This window comes from Plectropomus leopardus, chromosome 21 (assembly GCF_026936395.1).
Source record: "Plectropomus leopardus strain MGB_pleo_1.0 chromosome 21, ASM2693639v1, whole genome shotgun sequence".
NCBI classification, from domain to species: Eukaryota; Metazoa; Chordata; class Actinopteri; order Perciformes; family Serranidae; genus Plectropomus; species Plectropomus leopardus.
The window spans coordinates 19,993,035-20,013,422 of record NC_142196.1 but is presented as its reverse complement, the minus strand read 5'-3'; the positions used below and the strand labels follow the sequence as shown (position 1 = coordinate 20,013,422).

General features: G+C 39.6%; 1 protein-coding gene and 1 long non-coding RNA gene across 4 annotated transcripts in view; one reads left to right on the top strand and one right to left on the bottom strand.

The window, feature by feature from the left end:
- Positions 1-20,388, bottom strand: part of pou6f2 (POU class 6 homeobox 2) — a 93,474-nt gene that overhangs the window by 35,472 nt on the left and 37,614 nt on the right. For all 3 annotated transcript variants that reach the window (XM_042510685.2, XM_088071814.1, XM_088071815.1), the window contains one exon: positions 19,887-20,106. In XM_042510685.2, the coding sequence (XP_042366619.1) occupies positions 19,887-20,106 (220 nt within the window). The remainder of the gene's footprint in view (positions 1-19,886; positions 20,107-20,388) is intronic.
- LOC148186056 (uncharacterized) lies at positions 13,512-20,019 on the top strand. The gene is made up of 3 exons (XR_015775324.1): positions 13,512-13,663; positions 15,548-15,637; positions 19,894-20,019. It is a non-coding gene; the product is annotated as an uncharacterized LOC148186056 (long non-coding RNA).

Below are 20,388 nucleotides of genomic sequence, written 5' to 3'. Positions count from 1 at the left end.
TGTGGGATGCATAGGGTGAATGGTGAGAGACAGATGTAAATTGCATGGAGCCACAACAAGGTCCTCCGGGGTTTTTAGCCCGCATGATAGAGTCAGAGAATTTAATTTAGCTGGTTGGAGGACAAAGCTATCAAGCCTGACTGATATAATTGCTCTCTCTGGAGCCAAAAGTCTTCATTGTCACTTGGAGAATGTCAGAATCTTTGGTTTAATGGCTTAAAATCTCATAGGAAAGAGACATTCATCTTCACCGGAAGACTTCAGAAATAAACCCATTAACTAATTGGATCCAATAATGGCACGCCATTAGAAGCTAATTTCTACATTTAAATGCTTATAAATTTTTATGCTGTTTAAAAAAAATGGTTAACGCTCAAGCTGAGTCAGTCTGCAGCCACACCAGCATGCAAATACTCCAGTGGTCCCAGATTGTCCATCTCAAATATAATATAAATAAATTACAAAAATATCTTGTGCAGGTGCACCCAAGGGTGCATTGTAAAGCGATGATGATGATAAAGCAAAACCCCGAACAAGAAGCAGCCTTCAACGACAATCCCTGGCCAAACTTTTTAAACCAGCTAATTTTATAATTGATTAATCAGTTGATTAATCATCCATCACATCATCCTGGGATTTGGGAAACTAAGGAAGATTTTTCAACACTTTCTGACATTTATAAGACCAAACTACTAATCAATTAATCAAGAAAAAAGCTAACAAAATTACTGACAAAACATAAATTATTTGCTGCAGCCTTATTGCACAAACTGTAGGTGAAAATTTAGTGCAATATATTTTATTTTTGATGTGTAATGTTTATCCTTGATGTTTTAAGGAAGAGAGTGGGTAGAGAGGAAGAGATAGTGTGAGAGAGGGAGATTGTTCATATCTCAGTAGTATAGGTTTTCTCTGCTTTATTAAAAAGTTTCATCACCAAGTGAACATTTTTTCATTATGTTGACTTTCTAAAAAATAAAAAAGTGAAAGCAACTTGTACTTGTTATAGTACTATATTACTTAATTAACCAGTTACATTTTTACCTTTCCTTGAGTAGAGATTTTTCAATCCTGTCTCCTAGAAACTACGTTTGTATGTTACATTCTTCAATATGTTATTGTGGTAAACCTAATCGCTAAATGCAATGTGTCTTTTCAGTAAAAAAAATACTACATTTATGTAGCGCGTAGGCTTTGCAAAGAGGTGGTTGGTGAAGGTGGCGTGTGAATAAGTGCCAGGACCTTGACACCAGAACTTCAGGTTTTTGTCTGTCTTAGGTTTAGGCAACAAAAAGCCTCCAGTTAAGGTTAGGGGAAGATCGTTATTTTTGTAAAATGTTCATTTAAAAAAAGATAATAAAAAGGTAATGCTGTAGTCATGAGTGGATTCTGTATTACAAGATTGCCTGTTTTGGTGGAAAAAAACACGAAATTGTTGTCAATGAACATTTTTTAACACATTTTTGTAACTTGCTGTGTACTTTAAGTACAGCATTTCCTTATATTGTTAACAGAAATTGTAATTTGCTGCAATGTGTTTCCCTCAATATATTTTACTGCTTTAAATTAGTTGTATATAAACATAATTTCTAGGAGACAGGGCTGAGATTTTCAGTTCTCTACCCAACACTAGTTCTCAACTTCATGGGAATTTTCTACCGCAGTTCACTCAGAAACATCTGAATAGTGAATTTACTGTCTTCTATCAGTTCACACATGAAACCATACGCCGACATAGCAAAAACAAAATAATGTTGACTAAAGGTATCAAGCGTAATACTATATGTGGAGAATTGGGCTAAAAAACAACATCTGAGCTGACCTTCACAGCTCTTTAAATAGAAAAGAGGACAAAGTGAGTTTCCACACAGATATGATGGATAAAAAGGTGTTTTTATATCTGCGCTTGCATTCAGAAAACTGACAGCCTTTTTTCAAACGCAGCAGAAAAAAATCCTTAAAAGAAACTATATTTTACATAGAAAAACTGTCTTATGGAAACAGTGACACAACATTTATTCACAGATCATGCTAAATTCAAAGGGCATAAAATTAGTAAATACCAATGACTTCAGAATATACTGTTCCTTTAGTACAATGACCTACAGACAAGAAATATGTTGGCCTTAACTCTGTTACTGCTTTGGAGGATGAATACAACAGATGACCATGACAAAATCCAACATGATTTTCTGTGGATTAAAAGATAATAGAAGCTCGGAGGGAACAAGACCTGATCCGTATGTTGATATTTGACTGGACTTCAAAGACTGGACTGCACTATAGAAAGAAACTGTCATGAAGTTAAACAGATTTCCTTCAAACTGAGGTCAGGCAAGGTTACAATAATGAATGTTGAGAACATTTTTTGTTCACTGCTTTTAGAAATGCAGTGTAAAATAGCAATGTTCTATGACTAAAAAGCAAGATAGAAGAACAGTAAAGCATACTCTATGAATACTGTCTAAAAGTGATTAAATTAATTCAAATTCAAAGTAATCTAACACACGGATAAAATGGTGGTTTTCCCCTAAATCAGAAGCCTGCACAAATACTCTTTTTCCACAAATTAGTTCTCGTTTCAGCTTGCATTTCTACCAGTTCACCGTTCAAGCATGAGTTGCACAATCGAAGTAAACTGTAGTAGCAAAATCGCGCAATACATTGTTTAGCTGTGAATTTTTGTTCTCTTTGTTCTTTCTGAATACAGATATTTGTTTTTACCCTAAAACAAGCATGGAATAAAAATGACACCACTCTACGCTCTTTTTTCTGATGATTTCCCACTTGACTTCTCCTTTGTTGCCTCTTACTCTTTCCAATCTGCAGAAAATGACACGCCCACTGATGTAATCATGGTTCACACCTAAGGTATACAAAAACCTACTATTTTTGATTCCAGCTGAGAATGTGGTTATGAACACATTTATTTATTGTAGAAATGTTTTGATCAGTTCAAAATTTTGCGTGGGAACCAGAATGGAACCAGAGCTGTGCTGTGCAGCCATTGTGAACTACTGTTTAAGAGCAGAGGGTAAGACCTGATGACCATAAATAAAGAAACAGCCATCAACAAAATGTCAGCAATTTGGCAATATTTTGTCCCACCAGTTTAGGTTTTTATCTAAGCCATGATTAACAGCAATAATAGTAATCATTTCATGTCCTTACAGAGTTCATCGTATATGGCTGCTTATTTATTTATTTATTTATTTATTTATTTATTTTTCAACATAATGGTATCAATCTGTACTCAGTATTGGCCAAAAGTCAAGTTCAAGTATCAAAATCAGTATCAGGGAGGAAGAAAATGGGAACATTTTTATAAATGAACCAAACATGCTTACTGAAAAATACATGTATTGTTTGTTTATTGTTTTATTATTATTATTATTATTATTATTATTGTCAAATTGGTAGAGAAATCAAACAGGATATTTAAAAGATGTCAAAAACTAGAGTGGGTTAAATTGCACAAAAGAAACCACTGTTTTCACTTAAACAAATTTCAAGAAGCATGTTTTCTCTCAATTTTATAAATAAAGAGAAAAAATGCAAATTTCCTAATTAAAGGTTTAGTTTAACATGTTGCACGTACTACATGCGTTAATAGACCCCTCACTTACATCTGAAGCAGTACAACAAAGCAAATATACAATTTCGTATTTAAATGACTTAAAACACAAAGGACTGAATAACAAAAGAGTGTTTGTGAACATCTGTTGATAATGCAGCCGAGCAATTGTGAACGCAGGCGTAGACAAGCTTGTATACATACAGAATCAATGCACTTAAATAATTTAACTATGGTTGCCTCATAAAAGATGAATAAAACATCAGGGCAGACAAGTCTTTGATTAGTGTGGCCACTACGACTGCAGGACAGGCACATATGAACATTTGATGAAGATCAGATCATCCTCCTCTTCCCTCGCTCTGCAGCAGCACGGCAAAAGAAAGCCAGCGTCTCTTGGCCAGTAAACAGCACACTTTTACATTTCTTCTACCTCCTGACACATTGACACCTCTCTCACACCCCCATCATGAATTATATATCACCTGTGCAAACGGCAAGAGTCCAATTCTCGCTTGAAATGTTTGGGGCAAGTTGTCTAGCGAGCACCGAGCCCCTGACAGGACCGGCTCTTTTCCTTTTGCAACTTCACAACGACAAAAATGTTGAGCCCTACTTAAAGACGGAATAAGAGGGAACAAAGACGGAGAAAACAAAAGGGGGGTAAAATGAGATTTCTGTCAGAAAATTATCGAAACCAGGCGAAGATCAAAGACGACTGGAGAATTTCCTGCAGCGCCAACCATTACGCCGAGGAACAAGAGGTACAACAAAAAATATGAGGCAAAAGAAAACAAATACAGAGGGAATATGGAAGAAGCCCCATGTGGCCTTATTATAAGGGCTACACCGCAGGTACTATATTCTTTAACAGCAGTGCTTTATAAATTCTGTCATCTTGTTAAGACTGTCAGGACCACTGACCCTCCCTTTCCCTCTAACTGGGCAACTGGCATTCTGAAGCTCATTCTTTTAACCACAGCTGTCTGATTGCTTTGGTTGAGCACATAATCCAAACGGCTTGTCTCAGCTAATTGTTTGTGCTCCTTCCTCCAGCAGACACGGTGCCGAGGACGAGAGTGGGAGCTTCACTTATGATGGAGAGAGGGCAAAAGGGTGCCGGGATCCTATAGTGCTCATTATATCTCCCACTGTCTCTTTGTTGTGTTTCATATTCACTCGTTCTCCGACTGCGATGCAAGCGGCGCTCCCACTTGATCATCACGCTGGAGGGGGGTGTAAGAGCAAGGGGTCCCAGTGTCACTGTTGTCACAGCATGCCTATGTTAATGTTTATAATGAGGAATGAACACAGAGGAAAGTCACGCAGCTAAATGATCAGATACAAGCTGCACTGTGGCATTTTGTGCTCCATTTAACCATTTAACAACAATCATTTGGGACTGTGAAACACCAGTGCTGAGGAGTCTACGGCCTCCAACCTCAGTGCTTTGAGAAACTGTCTGCCATCTGTCTTTCGTTTTTTGCTTTAGTGCCACAGCAGAAATCAACTGTTATCTTTGACTGTCCCGGCCCTGGCTTCTGAAGTAGTGGAGGACGAAGCGAGACTGATTGTCAGAGGTCGAAAGGCTAGGTCAAAGCCGGCTCATTCGTCAGACAAAATGCTATTTTTGTTTCCTGTGCGGTTGAGGAGTGAAGGTGGGGGGAAGCAGACTGCGCTCTCATTACCAGCGCTATCTCAGTAGTCCCTGCCAACCCCCCTATTACAGTACTTTTCTCTCTGGGGCTGATTCAAGCTCGACGCCTTGTTTTCCTCTCAACACCTACGTTTACAACCATCCTCTAACAGTTATCTTATATATTGTTTGGGTGTGTGCATGTTTGTATACAGGTGTAACCCGTAACTTTGCTCCGGAGTCCTGCAGGGATCTGATTTTCATGACGTGCTAGCACCACCTGCACATGTTGGTTGGGTTCTGTTACCGACCTGATCAACCGACACAACATCCGCGGCCCGACCCCAAAACCACAAATCCTATAATGACCATTCACTGTTCACATAAACCGATTAGGCAGCACGTTAAAAGTGATAATTTGGGGACATTTCATACATGTGAATTTAAGATATTATATTTTAAACCAAAGGTAATTCAGAACATACAATTGAAATGAATGTTTTGTGCTTTTTCTGGTAATATTAAGTAGCACATTGCCACAGTTAAAGGTATGCTACACTGGATAGTTTTGCCAGTGAATGTGAAAGTAAAAGCCAACCTCAGACTGACTCTTCGACACTTTGCCTCGCTCTGGCACCTGGTCACTACCTTTAGCGCTATGAAGGAATATGCCTACAAATGTCCTGAACATAGAAAAGGAGAAAAAAATAAGAATATACAGGCAGAGGATTGAGTCTCTGCAAAAATGTACACACACTTCAAGTGGGTGATAAATGATGATTAAAAGAGATTACTTTTTTTCTGTCCATGCATTTTTTTTCAGAAAATCCTGCATCGTATGGTAGACAGAGCCAACACAAAAGCCATCAATGAGAGTTAGAAAACATTAAAATGAAATTACTACTGTGATGCAACCGGTCTCCTGTTCGGATAATGTACGAGTACAAGTATGAGTATCATCTGAGTAAAATGTGTCAATATTTGTCCTCATGCTGAGGGAAATCCTCATGTTGATAGCTGTGTTCAAGCTCTTACGCTGGTAATCAAAAATCATTTGATTTTTAATAAATAATAAATTCCACAACTTCAGATCAACTCATATCAATTTCAAGTTTAAATGACAATTTTTCAGTAAGGTCTCATCCATTTCCAGTTTAAGTTTCCCCCACTTTCAATTTAAACTCTAATCATTTCTAATGCAGATACAGACACACATTATTCCATTTGTTGAACAGATACAAATACTGATTATGGTGCACACGCTCATCCTTATCAAATTACTAATATCATTTTATGTTTATGTATTTACCATCCAACATGTACAGTCTAAGCAACGTGTTTTTTCACCCAGACTGAACATCTAAAATAAAATAATTGAGACAAAAAAAAAAACACTTTTTTTGTCGGACACCCATTGGATACTGTTTGTTACACATCTGGCGCATTGATATTCAACCTAAACGTAAACTTTGATAGACATGTAGGACATAAAAGGTGAAAAACTACAACAAAAATGAGTCTTGGCATAAGTTGCAGTTGTACTAAAGACACACAGTATATAACAAACTCCATGTCCAACTTCTACTGAAAATTGTGCCAAAAGAAAAATCTATTGATTCATTTTGGCTTTCCAGATAGCCTACACAAATAAGTGCCCATCATATTATATCCCTAAGAAAAGGCCCAGCCAAGGCCAACATGAAGAGTGATTTAAGTCCCCGCGTCCACACAAAAGGACTTTCACTGTATAAAACTATGTGTGCTGCGCACGGTATAAAGTACGATCAGCGGAGGGCGGACATCGTATGAATTCAAGTTTTCTGGGCATCAAAAAGGAAAACACAGCGTACAAACCTTGAGGAGACTGTATTGAGTTTACGACCATGAATAAAATCTACTGTAGTTTTTATGTAAGATAAGTGTGAGTGCACTGCATGCTTTTCTGTAAAATAAAGTAGTTGTTGTGTATAAGCTCTTCTGCACAGAACAGATACATAATTACACTGAAAGCAGAAAATCATCTCTAACTGCTGTTCAAGTGTCTAAATGTCTTTGGCATCATTTAGGTGTGCTGAAAATTTGGAGCTAATCAGAGGCTGCAGAGGAGCCTGTCGGGAGTTAATGAAAATGTCCAATGTGAACCATCCTGTATTTTTAGGGACTTCTATAGTCTAAACACAGCTGTCACTCTCTAACAAGGGAGGTGAGAGGGGACAAACAAGCTCCCCATTACTGTTCTGCCTCACGTTCCACTATGGGAGTCCATAAACCACTGTCTCAATTGCCTTTTCAGAGAGTCACACTGATAATTACTCCACTGGAGGTAAGGAGATTTAGCCTCTATGAGATCTGGTAATTACAAAGGTGGTCAAAGGAAGGTCATTTTTACTCTGCGGATTAGATCAGAGCACTCGCACACTGATGAAGTGGATAACATTACTGTTTCTGCACTCTTTAGTTCGCTGTTAACTTCTATCACCGTTGGTCACTTTGTATCACTTTGATAACACGTGTCCATGTGACAAAATGTTAATTATTTTCATATCAAAGGGGGCTTACTATACTTTTCCCCAGTTTCTGTCATATATTATGTCATAATGTTTGATGTTCATATCAATAATGGCCACAGTTTTGAATAACGAGAGGGAAACTTATGTAAAAGTAATCCCTGCAAGCAAAAACCTCATGCCTCAGACCGTTCTAATAACTCTGTTTCCAAAATTATGTTTTTTGTTACTTTCAAGTCAAGCTCAAATCAGCTTGTGACAGACTGCTTTGTATGGTCATCTGGTCCAGGCACTCTACTGCAAGTGTTTACATAACCTAACAAAAACTGCTACATGTGGATGCTAATGTCAGGGAAACAAGTCATCTTGGATGTTCTCCCTAATTTCAGATCATATTCCTGCTGGAACACGTCCGTTGTAAAGATTTTGGTATAAAACTTTTTAACGTTTAAAAAGTCTGCTGTAATCTGTTACAGTAATTCTCCATCTGTAAATTCACGGCTACATGTAGCTACATGCTAACATCAGGGAAACATGTAATTTTGGTTACCGATGTTAATTTCTCCCTGATTTTGGAACATATCCGATCTGTTGTGTTAGGAAGCTTTTACTGGTGATTTTTAATGGTAAAAAGTTTTCTCCATAACAGTCATTCACTGGCTGCAATGGCCGTGCAGAGATGCAGAGATACTGAAGACCAGGACCCACTGACCAATCAGAGCAGACAGGGCTTTTTCAGGGGGTCTTAAAGAGACAGACACTAAAATAGAGCGTTTTAGACAGAGTAAAATACAGGCGTTCCAGCACAGACAGTGCAAAGGAGATTAAGTGTTTTTTGAACATTAGCAAGCATGCAAACATGTTCTTGTAGAGGAACAAAATACAAGTATGAAGCTTAAAATGAACACAGTAGGTCCTTTAAAAAAAATAAATCAGTTATGTTGTTTATTTCTCCACAATTAATAATTTAGCCTATAAACATTTACAAGAAACTAAACTCAAAAGTATTTTTTTAAACAAACAAAAGGAGAAATTTTTTTGTTGTCTTTGGTGGAGCTAAATCTATTTTATATACTGCTGCATAGCAATTATAACAATGCATAATGTTTTGTAAGATTATTATTATGTTCTGCATGTAAAATCTCAATCTGTAACGTAACTAGAGCTGCCATATAATTACAATATTTGCTTGTGAAATATTGTGAGGAGAAAGTAAAAGGTGGCCTGAAGAGAAAATACTCAAGCAGTAGTACAAATTAGTAAAAGTACCTAAAATGTCTAATTATTATAATTACATTGTAACAGTTCTTGCGTGGATGTACTTGACTTTTACATGCATGCAAAGTAGGAATTAACAGTACAGGACAAAATCACAACCTGGAACACAAATCTATGTTACATTCCTTTTACCAGCGAGTCTATACACTTTGTTATCATGTTAAAGGAATGGAAAATAGATTCCTGCCTTGGCAATAGCTGGAATAAACATGGAGAAAATGAAACGTTAAAGGAACTAGTGAACTACTGAATAAAAACATTACTCAGAGCCACAGCAGGCAATATCAGTGTTTCAGCCCTGCTGCAGGGGGAACTCAGCAACTACAAAAAAAAAAAAAAAAAAAAAAAATAGGCAGTTAAGATTTGAGTGGAGTCGCGGAGCCACAGGATTTTAGAGAGTAAACCACATCGCTTGTAGGGATCCAGAGATAATGCTTTCACTTTGTGATGCAAGGCAATATCAAGCTGTGTTGTAGAATTCTCACTCTGGGGGAAGCATTTCAAAGAATCAAATCCTCTCCATGGAGATGTTACACATACAAGAAAATCCCTGTGCTCGATAATGTTGCCCTTTTGTGTGATGCTTACGCAAGGTTATTGATTTCCAAAGTGTGGTCCAGGGTCCATTGGGGGACCTTAAGAGAATTCCAGGGGGGTCCAAAGCAAAGTAAGGTCTAGTTTAATTTCATAATTTCCTTCTTAAGCGAGAATATATAATGATGTTATTTTTTTCTGCCCTTTAGTATGAACCTCTGTAATCAAACTATGAGCTAATGAGGCCGAAAGTGTGCATGTTTTGTTTTCAACTTAAGACTATATAAGTTGAAGGGATAGTTCTAATTTTTATGTCAGATGGCATAAAGTATCCATAGTCTGTGTATTATCAATAATAGGTGCTGGTCACCACACCCCCAGTTTGGAGAAGCAGACACTGCTACAGATGCTACATAATGTATTGATATGGATAGGGACAGAGGCAAAATGTATTTTAGCCAACTCACAAAAATCTATATTTATTAAAGTGTACGCTATACATAGAATATTTTCAGTGCTTTACCTTGCTGTCATAGTGATTCACGACGGGGAAGCCTTTACTGTATATCACCCTCTTCAATGCCACCAGACTCCATAGACAAAAACTGTAATTTTACTTTGCAAAAAGCCAAAGTTTCTGGTCTACTGCTGCCTCTATCAGTAAGTCTGTGTGTGTGTTATTGTGCGACTTTGTTTTAAAGGGTTAGTTCGGATTTACCAAACACACACAATGATGCAAACAAGTTAACTGATCAAGGCAGCAGAAGATCAGCATCTCTTGTGCTCTGCAATGTAAAATTACTGTTTTATCTATGGCGTCAGCAGCAGTCTCCTGTCTTATCCTCCAAACTTGGGGCGTGCCACCTACTGTCCAATGTAGTAATACACTAACTATGGATGAGTTCCTCACACACCCTACTTCAACAAATCAGAACTATCCCTTGAATTTTACAAATTAGTTAAACTTCCTCTGCTTAACTCATGAAACCTAGACCAACATCAGTTTTCTTCTGCTGTGTTCAAACACGTTTTAATTTGAGCAAATTGCTTTTAAAGATTTTTAATTTTAAAATTCATAATTATGTTACAGATTTTTAAAAAAATTCTCAGCATGTTTTTGGGTCATTCTCTTGTTTGTCTTTGTCTTTATTTTTTCTTTTTCTGGGCAAATTTTTGTAAGTTGCTCGTTGACTTCTCCCCATGTTTTTGAAAGAAACCAAACTAATGTCCTCAGGTTTCAAAGGGTTAAGGTTTGTTCATCAGTGAGACTAGTAGGTTGATTTTAAGAAAAAAAAAGGCTGCTGTACTCTTGCTTTATATTTAGGTCTATTTAAAATTAAAAATCTCCTCCCATTAAGACAAAACATTCAATCACCTGATGCAGTTTGCTTTGCTTTAATTCCAGGAAAGATTTATGATTAGAAATCTCAAGATGTAGTTTATGGATCTTGTTGTTTTTATGCATTTCTTAAATGTTTCAATGCTTTAAAATTTCAAGAAATCATCCCAAGGGAAAGTAATTAACTATTTGACTATACTACTGTTTAACAAAGTCTCAAAACACTTTCTTAAATCAAATTAATGACCAGAAAAACTAAGAGTGCCCCTTGCGTAAGGACACAGAGGAGTGTCACTCTCATTTGTAATACTATGTGGACAGTATGCAATACTGTGCTGCCCAGTAAGGGGTCCCTCGCTTTTGTCCTTCAGAGTCCAGAAGGTGCCGGACCCCCCCCCGCCTCCCCGTCTTTAGAAAAAAGAGCCCGTCTGCCTGGCAGGACCGACTGGGTTATTACAGCGTGTTCATGGTCCCATCATGTGTCGTCAGACCAAAGCGGAGGCCGCGAGTAAAAGCCTCATGCAAAATTTATGTTCATGCGGCTGTTTCAGTGGGTGGAAAAATCAATATTGCGGGCCTGATGCACGGAGATGACTGAGTGCTCTCTGACTGACAGTAAAAGCAGAGAGAGATTGAGGGGCTACATTTACTGCTCTAGAAATGGAGTGGAGTAGAGTTGCTCTAATAGTCTAGTTCACCTTAAATTTGAATTTCATTGTGGATTATTTTGGTAACAACTTGGATATTGAGGGCTTGAAGAAATTATGCCATTAGAGAGAAAGAGAACAAATGAAGAACCTTGTTTTCAAATCGTCTAAAACACATCCCGCATTGTGGTTTCTGAGTAGCTACAGTATTGTATATTATGGGGTTATTAAGCCTTCCCTTCCTTTCCAACTTACACAGATATAAACTGATTGTAGAATAATCAAAAGACAATGTGGGTATGAGGAGGACATCATAGGGATTTTGTTCTGCGCTGCTTCGCTTACATATGCTTTTGATAGCGTGCCACATACCCACAGTGCATTTGGGGAGGAATGTGAGAAGAGAGCGAAAGAAAGTGAGAAAAAGAAATTCAGTGGGATGAAATAACCCCAAACAATGGGATTTGCTTTCCATTCTTCTGCCTCCATCTTCTGTCTTTAATTATTCCCTTTGGTTGTCTGAGGGAGCGTGTAAGCACTTTCACACAGCACAACATGCCCAGCAGCACAACACTGTCTGCCTTAGTGATGTGGAGACTTCTGAGTGACACTGAGCCTCTTGTGATTATTAATGCTGTTTAATACAACACAGGGCAGCCACTATGATTGAGGGAAAAAACAGATTTCAAAATGCATGCATTCAAAATGCAATGTGAATGGAATTATGTACAACACGAGCACTGCACTTGAGATACATTTTCCCCCTGCTACATAAACAATGTGTACACCATGAAATGAAGGCTAATGTGTTGTAGATGCAATGCTGGAAATGTGTTTTTGATAACAAGTACCAAGTGTGCTCTATTTTGTACACAGCGTTTAATGGAACCTCAGCTGATCCTGGTGGGATCCTTTGTGCCGGTTTAGTAGTTTCTTCCTGAATCGTATATGAGATATTTGAGAGCCCAGAACGATGTATGATGAATGAAGTAGCATGCTACTTATACGCTTATCGTGCTCACTGACTAGCAACAGGTTCAGCAAAGGGCAGCGGCAGTAAATGAAATTCCGTACCGGGACAATATATCATCAAAAGAAATGTATGCACCTGAAACTTACAAGCCTTCTTCAGATGCGGACAAGGTGCCTGACGGGGCTGGGGGAGGGGGTGAGGATGGGATAGTAGGGAAAAAAAAGGGGGGGGAAATGGGAGAATAGAGGGGGAGGGTTTTTTTTCTGGATGGGTGAGGAGCAAGCAAGGGGAAGCAGCAGATTTTGTTGAATCAGTTCTATTTTCATACTGGCTGATCTGTGTCTTTTAACCATTTCACTGCAGCTGGAAAATGAAACTACCAGGGCTAATTTCACAGTGAGAGCTCACTGAACAAAACCCCCCACGGTCTGTGAAAAAAGGTGCTAAGTCTACTTTGTCATTGTGAATTACGGCGGTGTAATTCAGGAAACGGGGCTCGAGTGTATGAGAGAGAAAAATATGTTCAGAAAGAAAGGCAGGAAAAGCCTTTTTCCTCTCTAGCCTTAGTGAGGTTTACTTATGATCTGTAAGTAACAGATATCTCTCTCCCCAAACATGCCGTCCTGTACTGATGCCACAGGATCCATCTGTGATGTGTCTGCAGTTAGTCCAGAAATAGCACCCACGGGAGTTAACACACTCCTCAGGCCTCCTACGGGACCTTTTAAGCTGCACTGATACTGATAAAAGCCCCCACAAATCTGGCCCCCAGATACCTCAGCCATTAATTAAGGTAATTAGGCCCTGGTCAGCAATTAGTAACCACAGATAGCTTTTAGCAGCGGCTGAGACGTCCCCACCGGTGAGGGGTTTGGTTCCATACCATCTGCTGACAAATGTCACCACGGACTCTTTGGTTTCACAGGCAGGGAACTGGAGAGCCGTGTTTAAAAATGACCTCTGTGTGATCCAGACTTGCTCCCAGACTCCCACAGCCTCTCTGCTGCTGCTGCTGCTGCACGATCACTTCGTTTGTTCTTCTCACTTCTTTGGTTCTTTCAAACACGGAGGAGCGAGCTCTATGAAAATCTATACATGCTGTACACGGTTAGAGTGGGAATAGGAAACATTCACTGCACAAGTTATCGATCAAAATTAGAACATCTGGGCTGAATGTAAGTAGTATTGATTAGAGCGTAATGCTACATTGATTTGCTTGTATTATTAAGTCCATAATAGATCCATATTGATGACATGTTAGTTTACATTATGATGTTATATTGAGAGTGAAGAAATATCAAAATTATGCTGTACTAGTAGTGTAAGTGGATTACTTAAATCAGGACATAACTCTAGGCATAAAAACTGAAAGCCAACAACTCAATGTGAGGAAACAGCCATTAGCATCCTTTTAAATGTTTTTTTAAGTACCTGCAAGACATAAATTCACAGGAAAGCATCAACAAAAGCAAAGACCTAGTGAATAAATGTGAGGAACATCCTCAAACAAATTTGGCATTTATACTAATATGAAAATACAGCAGTGCGTGTATTTCATCCTGTGGCAGAGGTGTGTGATTTAAGGCACTCGGAGTAGAAACACTGATAAAAACAGGCTGAATACTCACATTCAACCTCAGAGAACAGATCATGCAATAACTCACATTACCGGGGAATGGGAAATAAAGGATGCAGCTGTGCTACTTTACACAATTCCACATTTGAGGCAATCGGTGATAACACCATTTTCATTCCGGTTCAGTCCCATAAAATTACCATTAACATTACAACTCATGCAGAACACAGATAAATGTAAAATGTCACCCAGTTCTGCCAGGCGGGAATTCCAGTTCCACAAGATTACCATCTCTGTCTGCTCTCTCCCACTGCACCTTGTCTAATATTTCATTTACAACATTTCATAAGTTCATTTTCCCCTCACTGACCATGTAAATCACAAATCAATTTTCATTTAAAATGCTTGACTACAGATTGTTGCTGAAAGCCTCTGAATTGCGCCTCAGCAATATGGCAGACCTTTAGCAAATCTTTCGGAAACAGTCTGGCCGGAAAAGAGGGGGAAAAAAGTGAGATGTAATTTCTACAAAACAACTCCGGGGCCAAGTGGTCAAGGCATTTACTGGAAGCATTTTACAAGTGTTGAAATATCATGAAAATAATGCACTATTATGTATAGTAATTTGTGTTAGATCTACTTCTCCCTCAGTTATGGAAACCTCAGACGTGTGATCGACTGGTCTGCTCAACAGGAACAAAAGGCTGATTATGAATATGATGAAAAGATGAACACTATTGATTGGGTGTAATTGTTAAGGACATTTAATCAATATACGCAAAAATACTATAGTATTTATTGAGGATGTAAGTGTGCAGAAGATTAAGAAGATTTTTTTCATTTAACCAGGTAACGCTTTTTGAGATATAAAATCTGTTTTTCAAAAGCGACCTGGCCAAGACGCAGCAGAAGATATTAGAAAAGCATCAAATAATTGAGATTTTATTTTTTAAAAAAACAAAACACCTACATTATTTGGTTGGTTGGTTGAATGGAGGCATCAGTATGCATGTTTCACATTTTAAGAATTAATTACACCAGGGAGAGGGTAATCTCTTATAGCTCAGGAGCTAAGGGAATAGAACAGCTGGATTAAAATTGAACAATTTTGCATGTTCCTAATTATTCATGTAATTGGAAGCTAATTTGGAAATGTGTCGTGTTTGCATTTAAAATACTAATTCGGAAATCCATCCTCTACTACTACACAAAATCCATTTAAAGAAAAGCATTACACTCTGTGCATACACAGTGCAGACAGACACTCTGTGTAATGTAGAGAGACTGTCTTGTAGATTGTGTGTTTATGGCAGGAGGTTTGCAAAAAGCCTCCTTCAGTGTTTACCAGTGAGGGCAGATGTCAGGGTTTGCTGTGGAGGAGCAGACACAGCCACATCTGATTAACAATATTATTGTCCTCCTCCACATCGCCATAAAGACTCACCCCCTCTCTTTTTTTTTCTTTTCTTTCTTTCTATTTCAGGCTCTGGCAGCGTGTTGTCCTGTGGCATGGCTGAGCCAGAGTGACACTGCCACCATCCACAAAAACAAAACACGAGTCAAGAGCCAGGAGGTTAAGACAAACAGCACGGCTGCGTCGCATCAGACAGGAAACATAAAAATATCCAGGGATACATACATTTAAAAATATCGCTGCGTACAAATTCAAATATACCGTGCATCATTTGTAGTATTATTTTTGTGCAATTATGAAATATGTGTAACTTGAATTCTGAACAAATCATTAGCATGTCTGCAACAAGTGAAACACCAGGGGGTAAAATTTACTTACATCTCAGCTTCAAAACAGACATCAGAGTCTAAATCATGAGTCTCATGGGAGTGTCTGTGTGTTCATATGTGCAGGTACAGTAAACCTGCGCTGCAGCCTGAGTGTAAATTTGTGTGTTTGATTCCAACCCTCTCATCGCTCCTCTGTACATTTTGATTGGTGATTTTTTTCTCCTTCTTTCCGTCGCCAAACTGTCACAAAGGCAGTAACCCCACACGTTTCCAAGCTGCTTATTGAAGACAAACAATAAACCACTGGCAGATATCAATGGCAGAGATGAGAACCCGGGTGCCATATCTGCTGGGACTGCCTGGCGAACCTGCCTCTGCCTGCGCTTCATCTCCAGCAGCACCTCTCACTCTCAATTATTTGGCTGCTGTCACAACAAATCAATCAAATTACCGCTCCAGGACTGTGTGCAGCTGCTCCTATTGCACCGCTAGTTGCATTAGCTTTGAAATGTATGAGGTCTACATTTTATCACTGTTATTTATTTAATGCAGCTCTCTCCCCTGCGAGTCATCTTACAACCACAGCAAAGTTAAATCATTAAAGGACGACGTGGAATACATACTGCTTGAGAACACTTCAAATTAAACAGCGATGAGGGAGAAGGGATGGGTTTGGCCTCTATTGTGTTAAGATGGCAGATGTTGATGTGAGGAAATGTGGACCGCTTGCACTGGGTCCTCTTAATGCACTCCTCTGCTGGCTGTGCACACAAACAATGGCTTATTTCTTTTCTTATCCCAAAATCATTTGACAAATACACACAGGAGAAAAAGCAGCCCGCAATGAGCAACTAGTGTGGCTGTAACAAGCCCAAAAAGGATGCTTGATTCTCCAGCTCAGATAATGTAATGGGTAAAGGGACACAGAGGCATTCCCACAGCAGACAGAGGTTAAGTCAGTGGCCCGGCCCGGTGATCTAACCTCTTAAAGGAGCAGCAGTCAGCTGAGGCAGAAGAGATGCAGTCTGACATGTCTTACTAGTGTGGAAACATTTGGCTCTTCCCCCAGGAGCCCACCCTTTGGTGGTGTAATGAGCAGAGTGATTTCCCTAATTTGTATCGTACCAACACTCGCAACCTGCGAACGACACCGCTGAGCGTTTTCATCAAAACGGCAGACATGCCTTTGATTGGCACTGACAACGGGTCTCATTACTGCAGGTGAGTGGGATGCCGACCTTTATCAGGAAGCTTGAGTGCTGTTTTGTGTTTCCTGCGGACGAGTACAGAGGAACAATGCTCTCACCTCACCATTATAACTCGGCTCTCTGATGTGATGCGCTGCCTGGCTTTCTGCTGAGAGCAAATAAAATGGGATGTGCTTATTAATATGAAAGAGATCCAGTAAACTAGCTTCTTGCATTACCTTTGAGTGAGTCTTAGAGAAGAGGAGTAGACAGATGAGACTTTGTTCTGCTTCCTCCCATTGGGCATTACATGTACAGTGCTTTGATACAACTAGTTTTACAAGTATGGTAATCATGCTTTGCTTGTTAGAAAAATCATGTGAAATGAAAACCTATTAAAAATGCATCAGAAAGTTAGCATCATATCTAACAACAGAAGAGATCGGGGGATGTTTTGTATGCATCAGTTGTACATACTTACATTTGAAATTGTGGAAATCACCTATGATTTTTTTTTATTCATATGAGCCGTCATATTTACAGACCTCTAGCATGACCCAACCTAGTTTTTGCCTCTGTGAAGTCAGCTAGAATTTTGTGCACTCTGTCACAAAAGATAACTTTCTCCCTTGTTTAGTTTCATTGGGAATTTGTTTTTACTGCATGTTTGCGGGCATAAATCATTCTGACAAATAACCAGTTACACTGGTGCCTGTGTTTACTGAGTCTGCCACAAGATGCTGCTCAGTTTTATTTAAGCAACCGCTCCAAATTTATAGCACAACCCCATTACAGTGATAGTTATTCATCACAGTCTGAGAGAGCTGCCCTCCTAGAGCTCACAGCAGTTCAGCCGGTTCCCTTCAGTCAACACTCACTCTCACAGAGCCAGCTTTGATTAGGATGATCAAAACGTGTGATCAAAGATGCTGTTGTTACTGTTTGTTCTAATTTTATCTTTTAATTTAATTCTCCTCATTAAAACAGAACATGAAAATGAATGAGATGCGAGAACAATTTCGGACTGAAAAACCCACTATGATCTTATGTAATTTATTAAGTACTGCATTCTTTAAAAGACTAAATGACCGTGAGACGATGAGGATGTCGTCTCTCAAGTAAAGAATCCAATTCCTCCTCCAACAACTGCCCATTCCCCAAGACAAACAGCCTTATTAGCTGGTCATTAGCCGCCTCATTACATTTAAATACAGCCATTGGCTGCGCTCCTCCTGGAGTCTCATTACGGAGCCTCACAGTTGTCTCGTGTCTGATCTGACGCTAATTAGCTAGCAGCGTGTGCGCTGTAAAGCACACTTGCTCCTGAGGTCGTGAAATGAGCTGACTGCTCCCCGGCGACAGTGCGCCGCTGTATTATATGTGTGATTAATCAGGCCTGGAGACACGGAGGGGCGGGGAGGGGAAGAGAGGGGGACGCAGGGGCAGAGGCCAGAGCTGCAGTTGTCTGACAGAGGTGCTGTGCCAGCAGGCCTCATTCAGCGGAGCTGTGATGAACTCAGACAGGGGAGAGTGGAGGAGCGTCGTGTGGCCAGAGGGGCCCGGACACAGTCAAGACATTTAGCTTCACTCGTGACTTGTGTCACTTTCTCTCCATGGAGGTCCCTTCAATGCATCCCCTTCAGATAAGAGGACGTGCGAACAGGCAGTCTGTCAGTCCACACGCTTAAAAAAAGATCTGCCACAGAGGCATTTCTCCACAACAGTTTTTTTTGCTATCTCTCATGGATGGGGAATTCTATCAGGACACTGGATTCCAGACTGTCGGTTGGTTTGTTTGTCAGTGGACAATAAGGATGACTGAGAGGCGTTTGTTTTGGCGTTCTGACACCCTGACAATGTGTTTGTCGATCAGTTCATCAGATCACTGAAGCCTCTGGGTTGTTCCTCACTCACCAGGAGGAAGATCTGTTGAAGTGCGAGTCAGACGGGCCTGCTGGGCCCATTATCGTCCACCACTGATGGATACATTGAAGGACTCGCTGGATAGATGCGGGTTTATTAAAAGCTCTGCCCACAGCGATGGCTGCTGTTATTTATGCATGTTTGTGTCCATTAGGCTTCTACCTCCACATTTCCTCACTCAGGGCATCTGTCCATCCATTTCCCCACATGAGGGGAGCCTTCCCTGCACTTTGTGCTGCACTGGCATTATTGTAATCTCCATCCTAAAAACACACTGCTTTACATGTAGCCTGGCATCTTTTTACATTAGTGCAGCTCTCTCATCCAAGATTTATGACTGATGGTTTCCCCATCCATCCCTCAATCTAATGGTATAAAAGAGACAATGTTTTAAACATTAAAATGAAAACCATTTACAACTATGATCAAAAGAGAACACTTGGGCATTAAAGTTTAAAAGGCAAGGATAAGTACAGCCGTGTGGATGGACAGATGAGGTGGAAAAGAGATAAAAAAGTGAAGTACAGTGCACTCTTATGCACAGGAAAGAGGCATAAAGTGCTTTTGCGCTGCACTGCAAAACGTTGACCTGTAATTAATATGGCTGTTCCTCCGGGCAAGTTGAGGATAGCAGCTTTTTGGGATACAAACCCCTGAAGGATTCTTACCTGGTCAAGAGCTTTGTAAAGCATTGCTATTAAAGAAAAAAAACAAAAACTGTTCTATGTCATACAATGGATGTATAACAAACTCTTGTTGGGATCAATATTTGTTGTATTTATTACCAACAGTTCCTGGTGTCTCATGTCCTATTAATCATTGTATGTAATACAGGAAAAACCTTCATTAGTGTTTATCAGACAGAACATCCATCAGCTTCTTATCTAAATTATTTTCTACTTTCTTCCTTGGACATCATGTTGACCCTGTTTTGTCATATGAATGCGTTTTCACTGCCCTCTCTCTTACCTTGCAGGTTCTGGAGGGGGAGCGTCATGATGCCCCCTGCAGCAGCGGCAGCCACCAGGCTCTGGATGTTGGCAGTGGGCAGGGAGAGAACGAGGCCCTGCTGCCCACCAAGGTGTCCGCCTGCGTTGAAGGGGATGAGGATGGGCTGGTTCATGCCTGGTGCTGCCCCGGACATCACGCCGCCGACTGCGTTGGCCAGCTGCTGGGCCACCAGAAGAGACTGCAGCAGACACACATAACACACAACGCATTATTGGTTATATAATCACAGATGGATTTTTTTTTTATGTTTTATTTCACCAAAAATATTAAAATGTGAGACAGAGGGAATTATTCTATAAAAGTAAATGCTATACTCTCCCACATTTTATCCACATATCCAAACAGCCACTTTTAACTTAATACAAATACATTTACAAGTACTTGGTTCAAGTATTCGTTCAAGTGCAGAGTAATCGCTACCCAACCTCCAACTTCTCTATATTTTATTTACTATTTAAAA